General features: G+C 40.5%; 1 protein-coding gene across 1 annotated transcript in view; it reads right to left on the reverse strand.

The window, feature by feature from the left end:
• Window positions 1-15,223: 15,223 nt before the first annotated feature.
• The window catches only part of LOC124126461 (1-phosphatidylinositol 3-phosphate 5-kinase-like), a 124,995-nt gene continuing 119,886 nt past the window's right edge, over window positions 15,224-20,332 (reverse strand). The window contains exon 43 of the mRNA XM_048382645.1: window positions 15,224-18,105. Within this exon, the coding sequence (XP_048238602.1) occupies window positions 18,038-18,105 (68 nt within the window). The 3' untranslated portion in view covers window positions 15,224-18,037. The remainder of the gene's footprint in view (window positions 18,106-20,332) is intronic.

A 20,332-nucleotide genomic window follows, 5' to 3' on the forward strand; every position in this document is an offset into this window, starting at 1 on the left:
GGTCGGCTCGGAGTCAGTATACTGTGTCTGAGTGGGGTATTCATGTTAAACTGCGGCATGGTATCTCAGTGAGCTAGCACTATAAATCGGCATCAGTCCGGACTAGTACAAGCAGCCACACACACACATACACGTGCATGCACGTCGCTATATAAGTGCAATAATCTTGGACGCGACGTTAAACCCAATTTCACCTCACCTCCTATTTGAATGAGAACTAATTAGTATCAATAGTACAGGTTCCATGCCTGCGGCTCGTCAGTGATGAAGTAGAGCAGTTACTCACAGTCACAGTGTCATAGGTCAGACGTCTACTACTTGAAGCCTCATCCTTGACACGGATGTGTAGTGATCATGGTGATTACTGGTGTAACGACGGTGTGGGTCTTGTGATTTAAACACCACACACTTCACACAATGCACGATCTGGTTACACCAGGCATAGCAGCTAGTCGTTGTACTCGTGAAAGAATCCTATACACCTCGGCTTGCAAGACTGTAACGATGTCCGGACGATGTTTGATGTGACTCACTTGTTTGTCGCGTGCAACTTAACCCTGGTTGCACCACACACCAGTGTTACCACTCTTATAGTCCGCTCCCAACATAAACCTACCACACACCAGTGTTACCACTCTTATAGTACGCTCCCAACATAAACCTACCACACACCAGTGTTACCACTCTTATAGTCCGCTCCCAACATAAACCTACCACACACCAGTGTTACCACTCTTATAGTCCGCTCCCAACATAAACCTACCACATACACCAGTGTTACCACTCTTATAGTCCGCTCCCAACATAAACCTACCACACACCAGTGTTACCACTCTTATAGTCCGCTCCCAACATAAACCTACCACACACCAGTGTTACCACTCTTATAGTCCGCACCCAACATAAACCTACCACACACCAGTGTTACCACTCTTATAGTCCGCTCCCAACATAAACCTACCACATACACCAGTGTTACCACTCTTATAGTCCGCTCCCAACATAAACCTACCACACACCAGTGTTGCGACTCTTATAGTCCGCTCCCAACATAAACCTACCACACACCAGTGTTGCCACTCTTATAGTCCGCTCCCAACATAAACCTACCACACACCAGTGTTACCACTCTTATAGTCCGCTCCCAACATAAACCTACCACACACACCAGTGTTACCACTCTTATAGTCCGCTCCCAACATAAACCTACCACACACCAGTGTTGCCACTCTTATAGTCCGCTCCCAACATAAACCTACCACACACCAGTGTTGCGACTCTTATAGTCCGCTCCCAACATAACCTACCACACACCAGTGTTACCACTCTTATAGTCCGCTCCCAACATAACCTACCACACACCAGTGTTACCACTCTTATAGTCCGCTCCCAACATAAACCTACCACACACCAGTGTTACCACTCTTATAGTCCGCTCCCAACATAAACCTACCACACACCAGTGTTACCACTCTTATAGTCCGCTCCCAACATAAACCTACCACATACACCAGTGTTACCACTCTTATAGTCCGCTCCCAACATAAACCTACCACACACCAGTGTTACCACTCTTATAGTCCGCTCCCAACATAAACCGACCACACATCAGTGTTACCACTCTTATAGTCCGCTCCCAACATAAACCTACCACACACCAGTGTTGCCACTCTTATAGTCCGCTCCCAACATAAACCTACCACACACAAATATTGCCCCGATAAGCCTTTATAGCTTGTGAATTCGTAATCTTAAATTCGATAAAAGGGTATATAGTGGGGTACACGGGATTGTATGGGCATAACTTTGTTACAACCCTTAATGTAAAAATTACTCTTAATGTGAAATATTTCACATTATGGGTTGCGGGTTAACCCTTCTTACAACCCTTAAACCGCCACTTTTTCCTCCAGGAGGGAATGGAAGGCCTGTCAACTTTGAGACACAGCACAAGTGACACATTTGACCTCTTAGAAGCAATTACACTTTTTATGTAAACAAAACACAATCACTTGTCTGATAAGGATACTGTATTGCCATAGTCAGCTACATGATGCCAAGAGTTTCATTACTGTGTTATGCTTTACAAAATTCTGTATCAGAGAAAGGTCCTCAAGTGCAAATCATATGACTTTGTGGATGAGTTGTGGAAACGATTCTGTCGAAAACTAAAGCGTGGACAATAGTACGGCACCGCAGGATTTCCATATATATGAATTAGACTAAATGCAGTTTCAACAGAAGCAAGAACAGGTACCGGTGTATTCCATCGTGGATGTTTGGGATTAACTGAGAAGTATTTCTTGTTTCCTGGAAAACGTGTGAACCGGTTGTGAGATTGTGTATTGTGATAAAAACAAATTCACCCACTGACTTCCGTTCAATGACATGTGTATATGCTTATGTTTTGTAAATACATTTTTTGTTATTGTATATATATTGCATGTAACTATTCTATAAACTGACATGGGTACAAGGAACATTATTGCGTGATAAATGTATATAAGTTATTTGATTAGGATATGTACTTTGACTGGATATATTCTTATTATGCAGTTTCATTATTATCAAATTTGTAACCCGTAGACCTGTTGTCCTGCGATGTTCCGTAGCAGCTATATGTACAATATGTAGCAATAACACATATTCACCACTAATGAACTACAATATGGTACATAGGTAGTTTGTAGTCAGCTTCTAAACATATTTGTATGATATTGATTTATTGTGATATTTGGCCCTGATTTGACCTGACATGAGAATGGCTCTTAATGTAAAACATTTCACATTAAGGGTTGCGGGTCAACCTTTGTTACAACTCTCAATGTCAAACATACTCTTAATGTAAAAAATACTCTCAATGTAAGAACAGTTTACATTAAGGGTTGCAGGTTCACCCTTGTTACAACTCTTAATGTAAAAAATACTCTTAATGTAAAAAAAAAATTACATTAGGGGTTGAAATGACAGATAATATTTTATTTTACATTAAGGGTTATCACTACGAAATAATACTTATCGAACATTCATGAAACTTCGCAGATTTAATTGATCGTTACTTTGTCTAGATGTACAAATGATTAATCATTTTTAGATTCCCTTTCTACAACGACTATCTCGTTGCTATATGCAGGCTGTATAAAAGGGTTTATGACCCCTAACCCCTTTAACCGATTTCTATCAAACGTTCGATACTCTGCAAGGTAACCTCATCTCCGTCACTATCCTAATACCATAACGACGGGAAGGAGGACTCAGACCAAGTCGTAGATGGTGGTGGGTTGTTAGAATGGATCATTAACAGAGTTTTAGAAGTAAAATAATAGACATTTTGAAGCAGTAATACGGATATGACAGATGTACATACACCAGAACCATATGATATTGCAAACGACAGAAATTCCTGTTAATGCAATGATGTTTTTTGTTAAAAAAACCATCCCGTCGGTTTCCCAAGTACCGTGTCGAGTCAAAAAGAGCCATGAAAAGTTATATGTTTTTCGGATATGAAGTCTATACCTTTTCTATAGCAGATTAGCATATCCTGTAGTGAGACCATTGTTGATGTCGACTGAAAACAGCGAAAAAAGAACATGAGGCATACGACCTGTAGAGTATTTCATGTCAGCTAGGTACCGACATTCCATCTTCTGGGGGAGCTGACATAATCTGCCCAGGTGAGCTGTAAATGCTAACTTTCGACATATTTTATGAATAAATTGTATTGGATTGTGAATAGATTTCGCATGACGGATAACGCACGCGGTACAAAGACGGACGGCAATACGCCACATAAGCCTTTCGAACATCTTGCATTTGTGGATAATAAAATTAAGCTAACTAGAACTGTCCTATGAGTAATTAGATACCTCCCACAGACGTATGATAATGTTAACATGAGATTCCAAACGTCCCTCTGCAATCATATTGGTCGACAGGATCGAAACCTCTGTTTTTTTTAAGATCATACGAAATAGGGTAGAGTACTTAAAGGAGCAATCAGAGGCTTCCTTTCCATTGACACGGTAAAAACAAAACCTTTGTGATTGAGTTTGAAGACCCATAACATGTCAATATACAATATTTGAACGAAATCGGACAGTTACTAAATTCCGATACCTATACCCTGCCAAACTGCACGCGATAGTAGTGTATTAAACTTCAGAATATTTGGAAAGATGTAAAATTTAGATTTGATGTAACTTTGCCAAAGATGGCTATAACCTGGATAAATTAACAACACGTGATATTCATTTTCGATATGGTGTAGGTTACAAACTTTACATTTCCTAAATTCACGAGGAATATTGAAATGTCGTCCACGTCCGCGTTACAAGAGACGACTAACGGGATCGGGTGATCAGACTCGCTGACTTGGTTGATGCATGTCATCGTATCCCACATGCGTGGATCGATGCTCATGATGTCAATCACTAGTAGATTATTTACAGAGCGCCGTCATATAGCTGGAATATTGCCGAGTGGCGTGAAACAACAAACAAACTAATCTAAGTACAATGATAGTAACAGCTGGGTACTCTTCCAGTGTATTCAATAAAAAAAATATAGCGAAATCTCTACCCCATTTTGTCTATCTTTGTTGTCATACCAGGTCGATCTCTCTGGTTGGATATATGTAAACACACATAATGTATTCCCCTGAAACCGAACTATCCAACAGAATAGTGATAGCATTTTCTCTGTATCGAACATCAATAACATATCTGACCAATGAATATTTTATCAAAGCCAATATTCTTCCCGAATACCTTTCCGAACCTCTTTGTGGCTCGTAAACAAAAACGTTTATATTCTGGAAAAATGTCTCTAAAGTAATTTTTTTATTGACTATGTTTCACAGAAAGCACCAATGTCATATTGCGATACAAAAGAAACAAAGCCAATATCGGACAGTTTATTGGTAAAATCTTCTATATTCCTTGCAATGTAAGATATGATTTTGCCTGTTGGCTCGCTAAAACAGCCCTGGCCACCCTGTTATTTCCCTGAGGCTGAGTTAACCTTCGACCTTGACGGCAGCACCCGCTCCTGATCCACAGTTGACGATGTTCCACTTGAGGTGAGGTGAAATTGGGTTTAACGTCGCGTCCAAGATTATTGCACTTATATAGCGACGTGCATGCACGTGTATGTGTGTGTGTGGCTGCTTGTACTAGTCCGGACTGATGCCGATTTATAGTGCTAGCTCACTGAGATACCATGCCGCAGTTTAACATGAATACCCCACTCAGACACAGTATACTGACTCTGAGCCGACCAGTCCTTGTTTTAGCCCCTTAATGCCGAGCGCCAGACAGGGTAACAACAAGTACAATCTTTTAAAGTCTTTTTGTATGACGCGGCCCGGGATCGAACCCTGGACCTTCCGCTCTCCGGGCGGACGCTCTACCACAAGACCACGGAGGCGGTTGTTCCACTTGAGGCGCGATCTGCGATCCTACTGAATCCTGAATACCGTAACAATATTACCCATCCTACTGAATCCTGAATACCGTAACAATATTACCCATCCTACTGAATCCCGAATACCGTAACAATATTACCCATCCAATTGAATCCTGAATACCGTAACAATATAACCCATCCCACTGAATCCTGAATACCGTACTAATACCCGTACTAATATTGCCCATCCCACTGAATCCTGAATACCGTAACAATATTACCCATCCCATTAAATCCTAAATACCGTAACAATATTACCCATCCCACTGAATCCGGCATACCGTACTAATATTGCCCATCCCACTGAATCCTGGAAACCGTAACAGTATTACCCATCCCACAGAATCCCGAATACGGTATCAATATTACCCATCCCACTGAATCCTGAATACCGTAAAAGTATTACCGATCTCACTGCATTCTGAATACCGCAACAATATTACCCATCCCACTGAATCCTGAATACCGTAGCAATATTTCCAATGCCACTGAATTCTGAATATAAAAACAATATTGCCCATCCCACTGAATCCTGAATAGGGAATAAGGGATTATGAAAAGCACGGGACGACGTTCTCAAACCAATATGAGAATTATTCAGCCCTAAGTAAAATCAGTTCCGATATTAACGCATTTCATGTTTATCACTGAATGTGTACTGTCTTTGAGAAGAAGACAACAATTGTATTGGTTGTATCATGGCAATGTCCAAGCGACATGATTTCTCGCCCTTGGTATGGAACAAAACAACACAAAAGCGTTATCGTTCTGTTTTGCAAGTCGTTCAGATGTGTTGTCAGTCGGTAAACACAAAGTCGTGTCGTTGGATTAACTGTGCTCTTGTTCGGACAACTGTGTAGTCAGTCGTTAAACTGTGTTGTTCGGTAATCTGTGTTGGCAGTCGTTAACTGTGTTGTTCGGTAATCTGTGTTGGCAGTCGTTAACTGTGTTGTTCGGTAATCTGTGTTGGCAGTCGTTAACTGTGTTGTTCTGTAATCTGTGTTGGCAGTCGTTAACTGTGTTGTTCTGTAATCTGTGTTGGCAGTCGTTAACTGTGTTGTTCGGTAATCTGTGTTGGCAGTCGTTAACTGTGTTGTTCTGTAATCTGTGTTGGCAGTCGTAAACTGTGTTGTTCTGTAATCTGTGTTGGCAGTCGTTAGCTGTGTTGTTCGGTAATCTGTGTTGGCAGTCGTTAACTGTGTTGTTCGGTAATCTGTGTTGGCAGTCGTTAACTGTGTTGTTCGGTAATCTGTGTTGGCAGTCGTTAACTGTGTTGTTCGGACAACTGTGTAGTCAGTCGGTAAACTGTGTTGTTCGGTAATCTGTGTTGGCAGTCGTTAACTGTGTTGTTCGGTAATCTGTGTTGGCAGTCGTTAACTGTGTTGTTCGGTAATCTGTGTTGGCAGTCTTTAACTGTGTTGTTCGGACAACTGTGTAGTCAGTCGGTAAACTGTGTTGTTCGGTAATCTGTGTTGGCAGTCGTAAACTGTGTTGTTCGGTAATCTGTGTTGGCAGTCGTTAACTGTGTTGTTCTGTTATCTGTGTTGGCAGTCGTTAACTGTGTTGTTCGGTAATCTGTGTTGGCAGTCGTAAACTGTGTTGTTCAGTCATCTGTGTTGGCAGTCGTTTACTGTGTTGTTCGGTAATCTGTGTTGGCAGTCGTTAACTGTGTTGTTCGGTAATCTGTGTTGGCAGTCGTAAACTGTGTTGTTCGGTAATCTGTGTTGGCAGTCGTTAACTGTGTTGTTCGGTAATCTGTGTTGGCAGTCGTTAACTGTGTTGTTCGGTAATCTGTGTTGGCAGTCGTTAACTGTGTTGTTCTGTAATCTGTGTTGGCAGTCGTTAACTGTGTTTTTCGGTAATCTGTGTTGGCAGTCGTTAACTGTGTTGTTCGGTAATCTGTGTTGGCAGTCGTAAACTGTGTTGTTCTGTAATCTGTGTTGGCAGTCGTTAACTGTGTTGTTCGGTAATCTGTGTTGGCAGTCGTAAACTGTGTTGTTCGGTCATCTGTGTTGGCAGTCGTTAACTGTGTTGTTCGGTAATCTGTGTTGGCAGTCGTTAACTGTGTTGTTCTGTAATCTGTGTTGGCAGTCGTTAACTGTGTTGTTCGGACAACTGGGTAGTCAGTCGGTAAACTGTGTTGTTCGGTAATATGTGTCGGCAGTCGTAAACTGTGTTGTTCGGTAATCTGTGTTGGCAGTCGTTAACTGTGTTGTTCTGTAATATGTGTTGGCAGTCGTTAACTGTGTTATTCGGTAATCTGTGTTGGCAGTCATTAACTGTGTTGTTCGGTAATCTGTGTTGGCAGTCGTTAACTGTGTTGTTCGGTAATCTGTGTTGGCAGTCGTTAACTGTGTTGTTCTGTAATCTGTGTTGGCAGTCGTTAACTGTGTTGTTCGGTAATCTGTGTTGGCAGTCGTAAACTGTGTTGTTCTGTAATCTGTGTTGGCAGTCGTTAACTGTGTTGTTCGGTAATCTGTGTTGGCAGTCGTTAACTGTGTTGTTCGGACAACTGTGTTGGCAGTCGTTAACTGTGTTGTTCTGTAATCTGTGTTGGAAGTCGTTAACTGTGTTGTTCGGACAACTGTGTAGTCAGTCGGTAAACTGTGTTGTTCGGTAATCTGTGTTGGCAGTCGTTAACTGTGTTGTTCGGTAATCTGTGTTGGCAGTCGTTAACTGTGTTGTTCGGTAATCTGTGTTGGCAGTCGTTAACTGTGTTGTTCTGTAATCTGTGTTGGCAGTCGTTAACTGTGTTGTTCGATAATCTGTGTTGGCAGTCGTTAACTGTGTTGTTCGGTAATCTGTGTTGGCAGTCGTTAACTGTGTTGTTCGGTAATCTGTGTTGGCAGTCGTTTACTGTGTTGTTCTGTAATCTGTGTTGGCAGTCGTTAACTATGCTGTTCGGTAATCTGTGTTGGCAGTCGTAAACTGTGTTCTTCTGTAATCTGTGTTGGCAGTCGTTAACTGTGTTGTTCGGTAATCTGTGTTGGCAGCCGGAAACTGTGTTGTTCGGTAATCTGTGTTGGCAGTCGTTAACTGTGTTGTTCGGTCATCTGTGTTGGCAGTCGTAAACTGTGTTGTTCTGTAATCTGTGTTGGCAGTCGTTAACTGTGTTGTTCGGTAATCTGTGTTGGCAGTCGTTAACTGTGTTGTTCGGTAATCTGTGTTGGCAGTCGTTAACTGTGTTGTTCGGTAATCTGTGTTGGCAGTCGTTAACTGTGTTGTTCGGTAATCTGTGTTGGCAGTCGTTAACTGTGTTGTTCGGAAAACTGTGTAGTCAGTCGGTAAACTGTGTTGTTCGGTAATCTGTGTTGGCAGTCGTAAACTGTGTTGTTCAGTCATCTGTGTTGGCAGTCGTTTACTGTGTTGTTCGGTAATCTGTGTTGGCAGTCGTTAACGGTGATGTTCTGTAATCTGTGTTGGCAATCGTTACCTGTGTTGTTCCTTAATCTGTGTTTTCCTGTGTCGACAAAATTTCCGTGCCTTCTTTGAGCTGTTAATGGTCAGAACTCAGAAATGGCTCCAATTGTTTTGCTCGAGGAGTCACAGATAATGGCCAAATGTGTTTGATCTCGTGTCAAGCGTTCAGCCAACTCAGTGAGACAAGATGCCAGTCCGCAGGCCACCACCGCACACAGTAATTCTCTATTCCACTTCAAACAGAGCCTAATGAGAGCAGCTAAGGAACAGACAGTCACAGTCTCGTGTACAACCAGTTCAGGCCTTCAACAGAAACCACATCAGTGCCAGCATTTTTCGTCTTTTTTTATTCGCTCCTTTTTGATGATACCACATTACGAAACCTTTTATTTCGGCACGAAGCGCCGGGCGTGTTTTTCCAGCTGTGGATTCTAGCACTGCTTCAGTAAACACCCTCTGACGTCAAGACGAGCGCGTCCTTCTTCTGAGTTGCACCTTCACTTCTGGACACATGTGAAACAATGCGACCGGTCAAAGAAAAGCAGGGGCTGGCTGATCTCAGAGAAAGGGTAGCGACTGTGTGATCTCAAATAAAGGGTGGCGTCAGTGTGATCTCAGAGAAAAGTAGCGACTGAGTGATCTCAGAGAAAAGTAGCGGCTGAGTGATCTCAGAGAAAGGTAGCAAATGAGTGATCTCAGAGAAAGGTAGCAAATGAGTGATCTCAGAGAAAAGCAGCGAGATTGTGATCTCAGAGAAAAGCAGCGAGTTTGTGATCTCAGAGAAAAGCAGCGAGTGTGTGATCTCAGAGAAAAGCAGCACTGTGTGATCTCAGAGAAAAGCAGCACTGTGTGATCCCAGAGAAAAGTAGCGGCTGAGTGATCTCAAAGAAAAGCAGCACTGTGTGATCTCAGAGAAAAGTAGCGACTGAGTGATTTCAGAGAAAAGCAGCACTGTGTGATCTCAGAGAAAAATAGCGACTGAGTGATCTCAGAGAAAAGCAGCGGGTGTGTGATCTCAGAGAAAATTAGCACTGAGTGATCTCAGAGAAAAGCAGCACTGTGTGATCTCAGAGAAAAGCAGCACTTTGTGATCTCAGAGAAAAGCAGCGAGTGTGTGATCTCAGAGAAAAGTAGCACTGAGTGATCTCAGAGAAAAGCAGCACTGTGTGATCTCAGAGAAAAGCAGCACTTTGTGATCTCAGAGAAAAGCAGCGAGTGTGTGATCTCAGAGAAAAGTAGCGAGTGTGTGGCCTCAGAGAAAAGCAGCGACTGAGTGATCTCAGAGAAAAGCAGCGAGTGTGTGATCAATCAGTCAGTTTATTCGGTTATAAGGCCTCAGGCCCACGCACATATATATACAAATTAGTTTCACATCAAGTGCTGCATGAAATAATATTTACAGGTAAGAAGAACGAAGACAGATAGCATTTTTAACATAATTGGCTAAGTTCTCAAGGCGGTTTACATCAGAAGAGTTTAACATTCTAACCAGTGTGTCTTTACGATTATTACCAGCAATGAAGTCTAAATATGGGAAATATTTAGAGCGAATATCTTCATAAATAGGGCAAACAAGAATGAAATGAATTTCATTTTCAACTGCCCTTAACTTGCACAATGGACAAAACCGGAGTGTCTTATTGATGCCATCCCTCCTTCCTGTGTTATGCATAATTCCCAGTTCTCCAATACGTAAAAGGGTAAGCATTCGTCGCTTTTCTTTTGATAATTCATTTAATAGATACGGTTCAAGTGATAATGATGTCTTAAATAATGATCTCAGCGAAATGTAGCGACAGTGTGATCTCAGAAAAAATAGCGACTGTATGATCTCAAAGAAAGGGTAGTGGCTATGTGATTAACAATTGATTTTGGAAATAGTGGATATATTCTCAGGGACAGGACCTATGAAACTGAGGCTTTGAATTGGTGATTGTCTATTTTGTTTGCATGACAAGGAATATTATCATGGATAACAACATCTTTATTATACAATCCATACACAACATTGTAGGGCCGCAAGGGCAGGTCAATGGCGATCGCACGAACCAGGGAATGGATACAGGGTTTGGTGTAGGTTTACCAAAATGTTAGCCCTGGGGCTATAGAGGAGAAACTCCACCATGCAGTGCCAGAATCAGTGACCAGGACAACTTTGTCTATTAGTGTTTTATTTAAGAAATAAACGAAGAGTGGGACTTATTTATCGTACAATAAAACACTGCAGGGAGAACAAAACATGAGGGGCGCAGCCTCAGGTGGTTTATTGTCCCTGCAGTGTCATATTTAAGGATTGCCTGTCGGTTGTTTTTCGGTTCATTGAGTAATGAATCGAAAAACCGATGTGCAAACTGAATGAATCCTCGTAGTGGATTCTTACAAAAGTTTGCACATCTGTTTTTCGATAGGAATACATACCATGGCTTGTCATCAATCAGGTGATTGTTTAATTTATGCACAGAACTTGACACGCCTACAAAGTCCGTAGTCAGTCAACGGAGAGTAGGATCAAAACAAAGTTCATAGGACCTGTCAATCAAGCAAGAAGCGAGAAGAACTGCAACAGTAACGGACCGGAACAAATATGTTCGGGAGAAGGCGGCCGTTTCAAATGACATGGTCAGTTACCGCCAAATTTAAACATTACTTCCCTGAGAACAGGAAGACACATTTGGAAGAAATGAAGCCCCAAGACATGAAATTTGTGGAACCAAGGCAAGCCGGAAAAAAACAACAGGCGAGCGAGCCTGCACGTTTGCTGTTTCAACCATGCTCGGCCTTCGGCCACAAAGGGTAGTTTGGACAATGAACAATGAACATGATCTCCCAATACCGACTGTAATATCTATCCCACTTTTGGGTGCGATCGTACGGCCATTGCTTTCATCTGCGCGGTTCAGCTACATCTATGAGGAACAACTCAAAAGACACATCCCTCTAAAAAATAACGTCGTCCTATTTACGACGTCATCAAGTTGCGAGCGCATGTGCCAATCTCCAGAAATGACGTCATGATAGAACAATGTTTTATCGTGCAATAACCACACTTCGTTTTTCATTGTTCTTTGCGATTTATCAAGTAGCTTTCATATATTCACTCATTAACGCAATTAGGTGTTGCATTCTGACAGTGTGGGTTCGGATCTCGGATGCGACTCAACCCCCAAAAGTACTAGAATCTGTACTTTTCTAAGAAAGTGTTATCCCAAATATAACATTTGTTTACTTTTCAGATCTTATGAAAATGCGCGTCAGAAAGTTAACTCGGCATCTTATAACACTTTCGTGTTTGACGTCACACGTGCACGAGGAATGGCTTAACACATTGCACACTTCGGTATGCACTTATCATGTACACGGTGGAACAAGCTGATTAAATTGGAATGCTTTACAAATTGCAGCGCCATCTGGAGTTCTTTATTGTTAACGTTGTCCTTTAGCAGTTTATAGTTCCTTTTTGTGCACTGGCGTTCTTTCGTAAACATTGGTCTTTCTTTACATATAACGTACTTGTTTGCGAGTTGTTCGTTGGTATCGTTTTGTATTTTGAATTCATTATTTGTATGTAAATTATAACCTTTATTTCTAACATTCATTCCGTATTCTTAATATTTAACTATTAGGCCTACTGCGTACTTTTGTCCTATATTTCAACTTTGTATTCTTACCGCCCACAGGCGCATCCACATCTATTTTCGGTAAAAAGTTTTTTAAACTTGTTTATTATTTCATTAGTATTATTATTACGTTGGAGGAAATACGGCATGCTGGTGTCAACCTTCTCTCATGCCGCAGGCTTATCACAAACATATTTTAAACAAGGCAACAGCAATCATACAATTGTCCGAGGCGGGCGCTGGTGCCTCCGAATTATGTCTGTGTCAGGACAAAGGAAAGGGGCAACTGCGGTTGCATTCCAAAGGAATTATAAACACATGTACACCTATTACTCAGCGTACGGCATTTACAAGTTTATAGCAGTCAAACAAAACGGCTACTATATTGCTCTTCCTCCCCAGGTCGTCGATTCGCATGCTCCGTATGCACACTATTTCAGGCACCGTTTTACCAGTTGTTCCTGATTTTATGATATCAAAAAATTATTAATGGATATCACAAAATGAATTATTGATATCACAAATTCGAATTTTAGATATTATCAAATGTATGTATTTAGTGATATACATGTATATAAATACATTTTATCATATCACTAAATTAAATTCATGATATCTAAAAGTATTAAGTATTTTATGATATCATTAATTCAATTTTGTGATATCAATAGTTCATTTTTGGATATGACCCGTGAATATCCCTGGTAGAATAGGTCTTCAACAACCTATGCTTGCTGTAAAGGGGGACTATGCTTGTGGTAAGAGGTTACGGGATCGGATGGCCAGGCTCTCTGACTTAGTTGATGTATACTCAACAACAAAAGTTCCTGTGACACCAATATTCTAGTGTATTTTTCAAACAAGTAAAGTTTGTTTTTCAATATTGTAGTGCATGTATGGAATCAAGTCACAAAAACGCAACTGCTACAGAAAAGCATGCATTCCATGCAAAATTTGACTTTTATGCAAGCCCCATGCATTTCATTTCCCAAGAATGGGTATAAAAACATGTGCGCATAGGGATTCCATATGCATTGTTTAGCATCGTGCTGACAACAACCACTCAGAAAAACAACAAAATTACGCAATTATTCAGTATTACGAAATGCCACGCCTGTCCGAAAATGAGCGTCTGCGAGAAATTTGTATGCTTGAAGCAGGATCGAGTCAACAACGTAATGTTGCAAGACAATTTAACGTCCACAGAAACACCATTTAGTGTTTATGGCAACGTTGGCAACAGCCGAATGCAGTCAGAGACCATCCTCGGACTTAAAAATCGACATGACAACTGGATTCGAACAAGACACCTACGAAATCGATTCCAGCCAGCAACAGTGACTGCAAGAAGCATCCCTGGCCTTGGACGAATATCTTCACAAACCGTACGTCGTCGCCTCAGATGTGTAAGGATTGTCGCCAGAAGACCCGCCAGACGTCCCATTTTGACAGGAAACCACTGTCAAGCACGTCTACAGTGGTGCAGACAGTGTCTACGCTGGACGGCCATGCAATGGGGACAAGTTCTATTCACTGACGAGTCTCGTTTTCACCTCAGCCACAACCATGGACGGATTAGAATGTACCGACGTCGAGGTGAACGTTACGTCAATCATTGTGTCATGGAAGATCGGTTCGTGGGTGGCAGTGTTATGATATGGGGTGGGATTACAGCAAGACAGAGGACCCGTTTGATAGTGGTAGAGGGAAATCTCAATGGACAGTGCTACCGCGATGAGATCATTGGCCCTGTTGTTCTACCGTTTTTGCGTTTTTGTGTCGTCGTGCCCCATACATTACCTTTCAACATGACAACGCCTGGCTTCTTATTGCTCAACTTGTTCAGGAGATGGATCGGCGCCTTCAACGTCAACCATATGTTCCACAGACACTCCAGGAACTTCGAAACATGCTCCAGCAGATATGGACAGATATCCCACAAGACTTTGTGTGACGTCTGGTCCATTCCATGAGACGACGATGTGTTGCATGCATCGCACCCAGAGGTGGACACACACGCTATTGATTTGTAAATTGACATTTTGACATGTTCATGGTTTTTTTTATGAAATCACGCAATTCTGAAATCAGTATGGCAAATTACACCATTTGAACACTTACAGGAGTCTTTCATCTGTTGCAAACCGAAATTGTTTCAGATTTGGTTAAAAACATAACTTTGCATTAAATCTTATTCAATGTCATAGGAACTTTTGTTGTTCAGTGTATGTCATTATATCCCAATTGCCTGGATCGATGGGCATGATGTCAATCAATGGATTGTCTGGTCCAGACTCGATTATTTACAGACCGCTGTCATACAGCTGGAATATTGCTGAGTGCAGCATTAAACAACAAATAAACAAACAAAAAGCATTTGGATATATAATAATCAAATTTGTGACATCAGTTATTTAGTTTGTGATATCATAAAATGATGGTGAATTTTAGGTATCAATAAATTGAATTTCCAGCTCCATATAAGACATTAGATTAATCTTAAAATCGTCAACTTTGAAAAGAAAATAAGTTTGCTCTACCCCTGTGTGTAGCGTAATAACGTAATAATGAACTATTACAACGTCAAAGCACTCTGGTGCAAGCATCCTCCTGGTTTAACTCCCATAGTTCGGGACAAAACTATACTTTATTACACTATACATGGAGGTAGAGCAAACTTTATTTCTTAAATTGTAGGTGATAAACAACAAAATGCCATATAGATTTCATGTTATGTATTAGCATCATTTCCCCTCAGATATATACATTTTCTCTATGGTGCAACAAACATATACCCCAGTAATACTCCCATATACATTCAAGATGAAACCTGTACTGCACACTTCAAGAAACAATCAGCATCCCTGCCTAATGTCCACACAAACTGATAGGGAAACAGGGAGTTCTACTGAGGCAAGCACATATCTATAGTCGGATATACTATAAGGGACATTTGTACAGTATTTAGACAACATGAACATTTAGTCATGTCATTCAAAGCATCCACACCTACAACATAATAAAAGGGATCTATTGGAGGGCTTTAAGCTCTTGACAGTTTTGGGGAGTGAGCGAATTGGGTTTTATACTCTTTGAACAGTATGTAAATCATGTCATATTAATGTTGTGAGTTACAGACACATCTACCAGCAGGATGGGTATATATGGTGCTGACAAACCAGGAGGATAATCAGGGAGAAGTCGGGGTTCAAACTTGCAACAGGTAAGGCATGAAAGTCTGTACAGCAAGTCGCTCAACCCTACACCATCAAGTCAGCCATGCACACGTTTGACAATTTGGGACAATCTTCTAGGTACATGCAGAAATCAGTGTCTACAGCTAAGCACATATATACATCTAAGGGCAATCGTCTAATATCCTATGAGGAAATTCTGATTTTCACTCAGTAATAAGCAGTGGTATGTACATATATCAAATTATATGCTTTTCTTATTTCCATTATTTGAAGGTCAAGTCTGTACAGGTACAGGGGGCAGTGTACTATGTGAAGGTAGGACACAGTGCAGGTTTTCCCAAACAAAGCCTCACACTAACATCTCATTAAGTACACGACACAGAACACTGGTCGACGACTCAAACACATATGTGACATTCAACATAAGAATTACAAAAATATAACAATAAATACAGATGATTGACATCAAAGACAGCATTTTCATAGAACCTATATATCTGATTTCCTTGTGGATTCAGATGAAGTAGCTGTCCTGGTGAACACTGACACAGATAACCTACAGACTTTCCTGGCTGGGTCACACAGGAAACACTAGCTGAGAGATGTCAAACATTCTGGGCTTCCTTACAGGTATCATTGGGGTTTACAGATAACTAGAGAGTTTACAGGTAATCCTGGGAGTTTTCAGGTACCATGGAGTTTACAGATAACTAGAGAGTTTACAGGTAATCCTGGGAGTTTTCAGGTACCATGGAGTTTACAGATAACTAGAGAGTTTACAGGTAATCCTGGGAGTTTTCAGGTAACATGGAGTTTACAGATAACTAGAGAGTTTACAGGTAATCCTGGGAGTTTTCAGGTACCATGGAGTTTACAGATAACTAGAGAGTTTACAGGTAATCCTGGGAGTTTTCAGGTAACATGGAGTTTACAGATAACTAGAGAGTTTACAGGTAATCCTGGGAGTTTTCAGGTACCATGGAGTTTACAGATAACTAGAGAGTTTACAGGTAATCCTGGGAGTTTTCAGGTACCATGGAGTTTACAGATAACTAGAGAGTTTACAGGTAATCCTGGGAGTTTTCAGGTAACATGGAGTTTACAGATAACTAGAGAGTTTACAGGTAATCCTGGGAGTTTTCAGGTAACATGGAGTTTACAGATAACTAGAGAGTTTACAGGTAATCCTGGGAGTTTTCAGGTAACATGGAGTTTACAGATAACTAGAGAGTTTACAGGTTACACTGGGAGTTTTCAGGTACCATGGAGTTTACAGATAACTAGAGAGTTTACAGGTAACCCTGGGAGTTTTCAGGTAACATGGAGTTTAAAGATAACTAGAGAGTTAACAGGTAACCCTGGGAGTTTTCAGGTAACATGGAGTTTACAGATAACTAGAGAGTTTACAGGTAACCCTGGGAGTTTTCAGGTACCATGGAGTTTACAGATAACTAGAGAGTTTACAGGTTACACTGGGAGTTTTCAGATACCATGGAGTTTACAGATAACTAGAGAGTTTACAGGTAACCCTGGGAGTTTTCAGGTAACATGGAGTTTACAGATAACTAGAGAGTTTACAGGTAACCCTGGGAGTTTTCAGGTAGTCTGGGAGTTTTCAGGTAACATGGAGTTTACAGATAACTAGAGAGTTTACAGGTAACCCTGGGAGTTTTCAGGTACCATGGAGTTTACAGATAACTAGAGAGTTTACAGGTAACCCTGGGAGTTTTCAGGTAACATGGAGTTTACAGATAACTAGAGAGTTTACAGGTAACCCTGGGAGTTTTCAGGTAGTCTGGGAGTTTTCAGGTAACATGGAGTTTAAAGATAACTAGAGAGTTTACAGGTAACACTGGGAGTTTTCAGATACCATGGAGTTTAAATATAACTAGAGAGTTTACAGGTAACCCTGGGAGTTTTCAGGTACCATGGAGTTTACAGATAACTAGAGAGTTTACAGGTAACCCTGGGAGGTTTCAGGTACCATGGAGTTTACAGATAACTAGAGAGTTCATAGTAACCTGGGAGTTTTCAGGTAACATGGAGTTCACAGTAACCTGAGAGTTTCAGGTAGTTAGTCTGGGAGTACTTACTGAGTGACCGAGTCTGAGACAAGCTGAGTTAAACAACATGTAACAGCATTCTTATTAACGTGACAATGTACATGTATGCATAGATGATATGACTTCTACATAACATGCATACAACAACAACATAGTGATGACAACCGTTATCTATGACATCTGTGTAACATACACAGCTAGTGTGGCTGCAAGATGACCTGAGAGATGACACAAGTCTATGTGCTGTATCACAGTCAGCTGGGTGTAGTCGACCTCATCTCTTTATCGAAGTATCTATGTCTTGAGCTGTCTGGATCCAGGAGTCACACGGATTGGGAAAATCTAGGAATGAAGTAAAGACACACAAAAATGAAAACAATTTTCAGGGGCAGACTTTAAAGCAATATCAGTGCTAACTTGAAGGGTTGTGGTTCCTGTGAGAGGAAAAATGTGCTTGCTAGCCCAGACATGCCAGAAACAAAAGACATATATAGATAGGATATGCAGCCTGCTCTGATTGTCCTCACTGATGTGAGACGCACTAATTATAACAGCACTTTTGGTAAGTCACTATCTGAGTGAAAGACATTGGATTGTTTTTAGATTGCGGCACCTACATAGCATTTTATGAACTAAAGGTAAGTGTTGTCATTACTTAGAATACACAAGAAAGCTACCAATATCTTGTTTTTGTGATTTAATTATTGTCCTTGGCTAAAATCCCTTTTGAAGTATAGGCAGTCATAACTTGTGGCGCCGATTTCAAAACCAAGATGGTGGACACGCTGTCAGCAAAATATGGCAATAAACAACACCAAAGGTTAATCCCAAACTGGACAATTTATTAGAGCAGCATGTCTGTCTGGGGACAAGCAGTACTATGGTGCTCACATGACGTCATCACATGTGAGCCACGTGCCCTCAACTGTTGTGATGCAGACCAACAGTTGAGTAAGTAGGTAAGCAGTAAATGCATTAAGGAGAAATGCAGGATAAGTTGTATATGAATAGTATATGTCTTTTGTCGCTTAGCTACTCCCTACTCCTTGGCCTGTGTCAAAGAGAAAGGCAATCGGTCGAAGAAACAAGAGTCGGTGTTGTACTTACCTCTGTCAATTCTCATTCCTCGCCCTAATATATTACAATTTGATTCCCAACATATTTTCATTTTGACAAGGATTTTCAGCAAAACATATCAATAAAAAATCCACTATTTAAAAAAATATTTGGATGAAAATCTGAAAATTAATGAATTAATTTATTGCGGACTTGATTTGGGGCATATTAAAGTGGTATTTTTGTCAATGTGTCTATTTTTATGAAAAGTTACAAAGAACTGTATATCGCTGTGTATAAAGCAAGTTTTTCGTACCTAGAATTAGGGGGCTTTCAAGGGGGGTCTCTTTATACACAGTGTTGAAGAGTTTTGATGATTTTTTCCCCCATGTAACACCAGAAATACCATATTCAACAAATCAGTACTGAACAACACAAATTAATTATGTAATTAGACTGGTTATAAAAAGTGTTCATTGTATATCTGGACTCATGTTTGTCATCTATTTTATTAATTTTATTCAAAACTTCATTCAATATTGTTTACATTCATTTTGGTCAAATTGTTCCTAAGAAAAAATATCCAGCAATAGCAATCAGCTGTACCAAAGTGCTACACTTTTGGTTATTAAAGTATTTCAAATATATATAGTAAAGCTGCAACTTATATAACATGATATTGGAATTTATTATTCCAGATAAATAATAATTTCAGACAGAATTCTTCCGATCATTGTATCAAAACAAATGTAAGTTATATTATTGGGTAATTGTTTAACGATTCACCGGTAGATTCCGAGAAAATGTGTGTACAGCTGATTGCTGCTGCTTTAGTTTAAGAGATAATACACAAGGTAATCCTTCTCTCTGCAAATAAACCAATGCCTAGCAGAACAGGAAATACAAATTAATCGGTAAATCATCCTGTCTAGAGATGTTTTATCGCAAATTTCAAATGTGACAAAGTTTAATTGTTATGATCTGTTCGTTTCCCTGAATTCACTATGGAAGGTAAACACATTTTCATAGCAAATGTAGGGATTGTGTATGCACTGGTGATGTGCTTCATAGACAGGGTATATAAATTAGCATCAATTTTGAAGGCTTTTACCAGGATGAATGTTACTGTTTATCATTGCATACATACGTGTGCGCAGGCACGCACATGAGCATGCACGTCATACATGCATGATTATCACATTTTTTTAGGAGACATTTAGCAAAAAATAAAAAAAATAATGAAAACATGCATTAGAACTCGCCCTTTAAATCAGATCGTTTGTGTTTTTTGACATGACCTCTGAACCCAGACAAGGACAAATATTGTTTTACACATTGTGGACACTGGTAGACTCTCGTCTTAAGTGTAGATTTTTCTGTGGTGTTCATATCTGTCTTAGATCATTTGAAAGAGTTACTCTCCTCCTCAGACCATGAATACGAGCAGAAATCTATTTCATCCTCCATCCATTCACCCAACATTTCCAATAAATCAACATTGGAATCATCCCAA

Source organism: Haliotis rufescens, unplaced genomic scaffold (genome assembly GCF_023055435.1).
Source record: "Haliotis rufescens isolate VD_foot unplaced genomic scaffold, xgHalRufe1.0.p SCAF_4, whole genome shotgun sequence".
NCBI classification, from domain to species: Eukaryota; Metazoa; Mollusca; class Gastropoda; order Lepetellida; family Haliotidae; genus Haliotis; species Haliotis rufescens.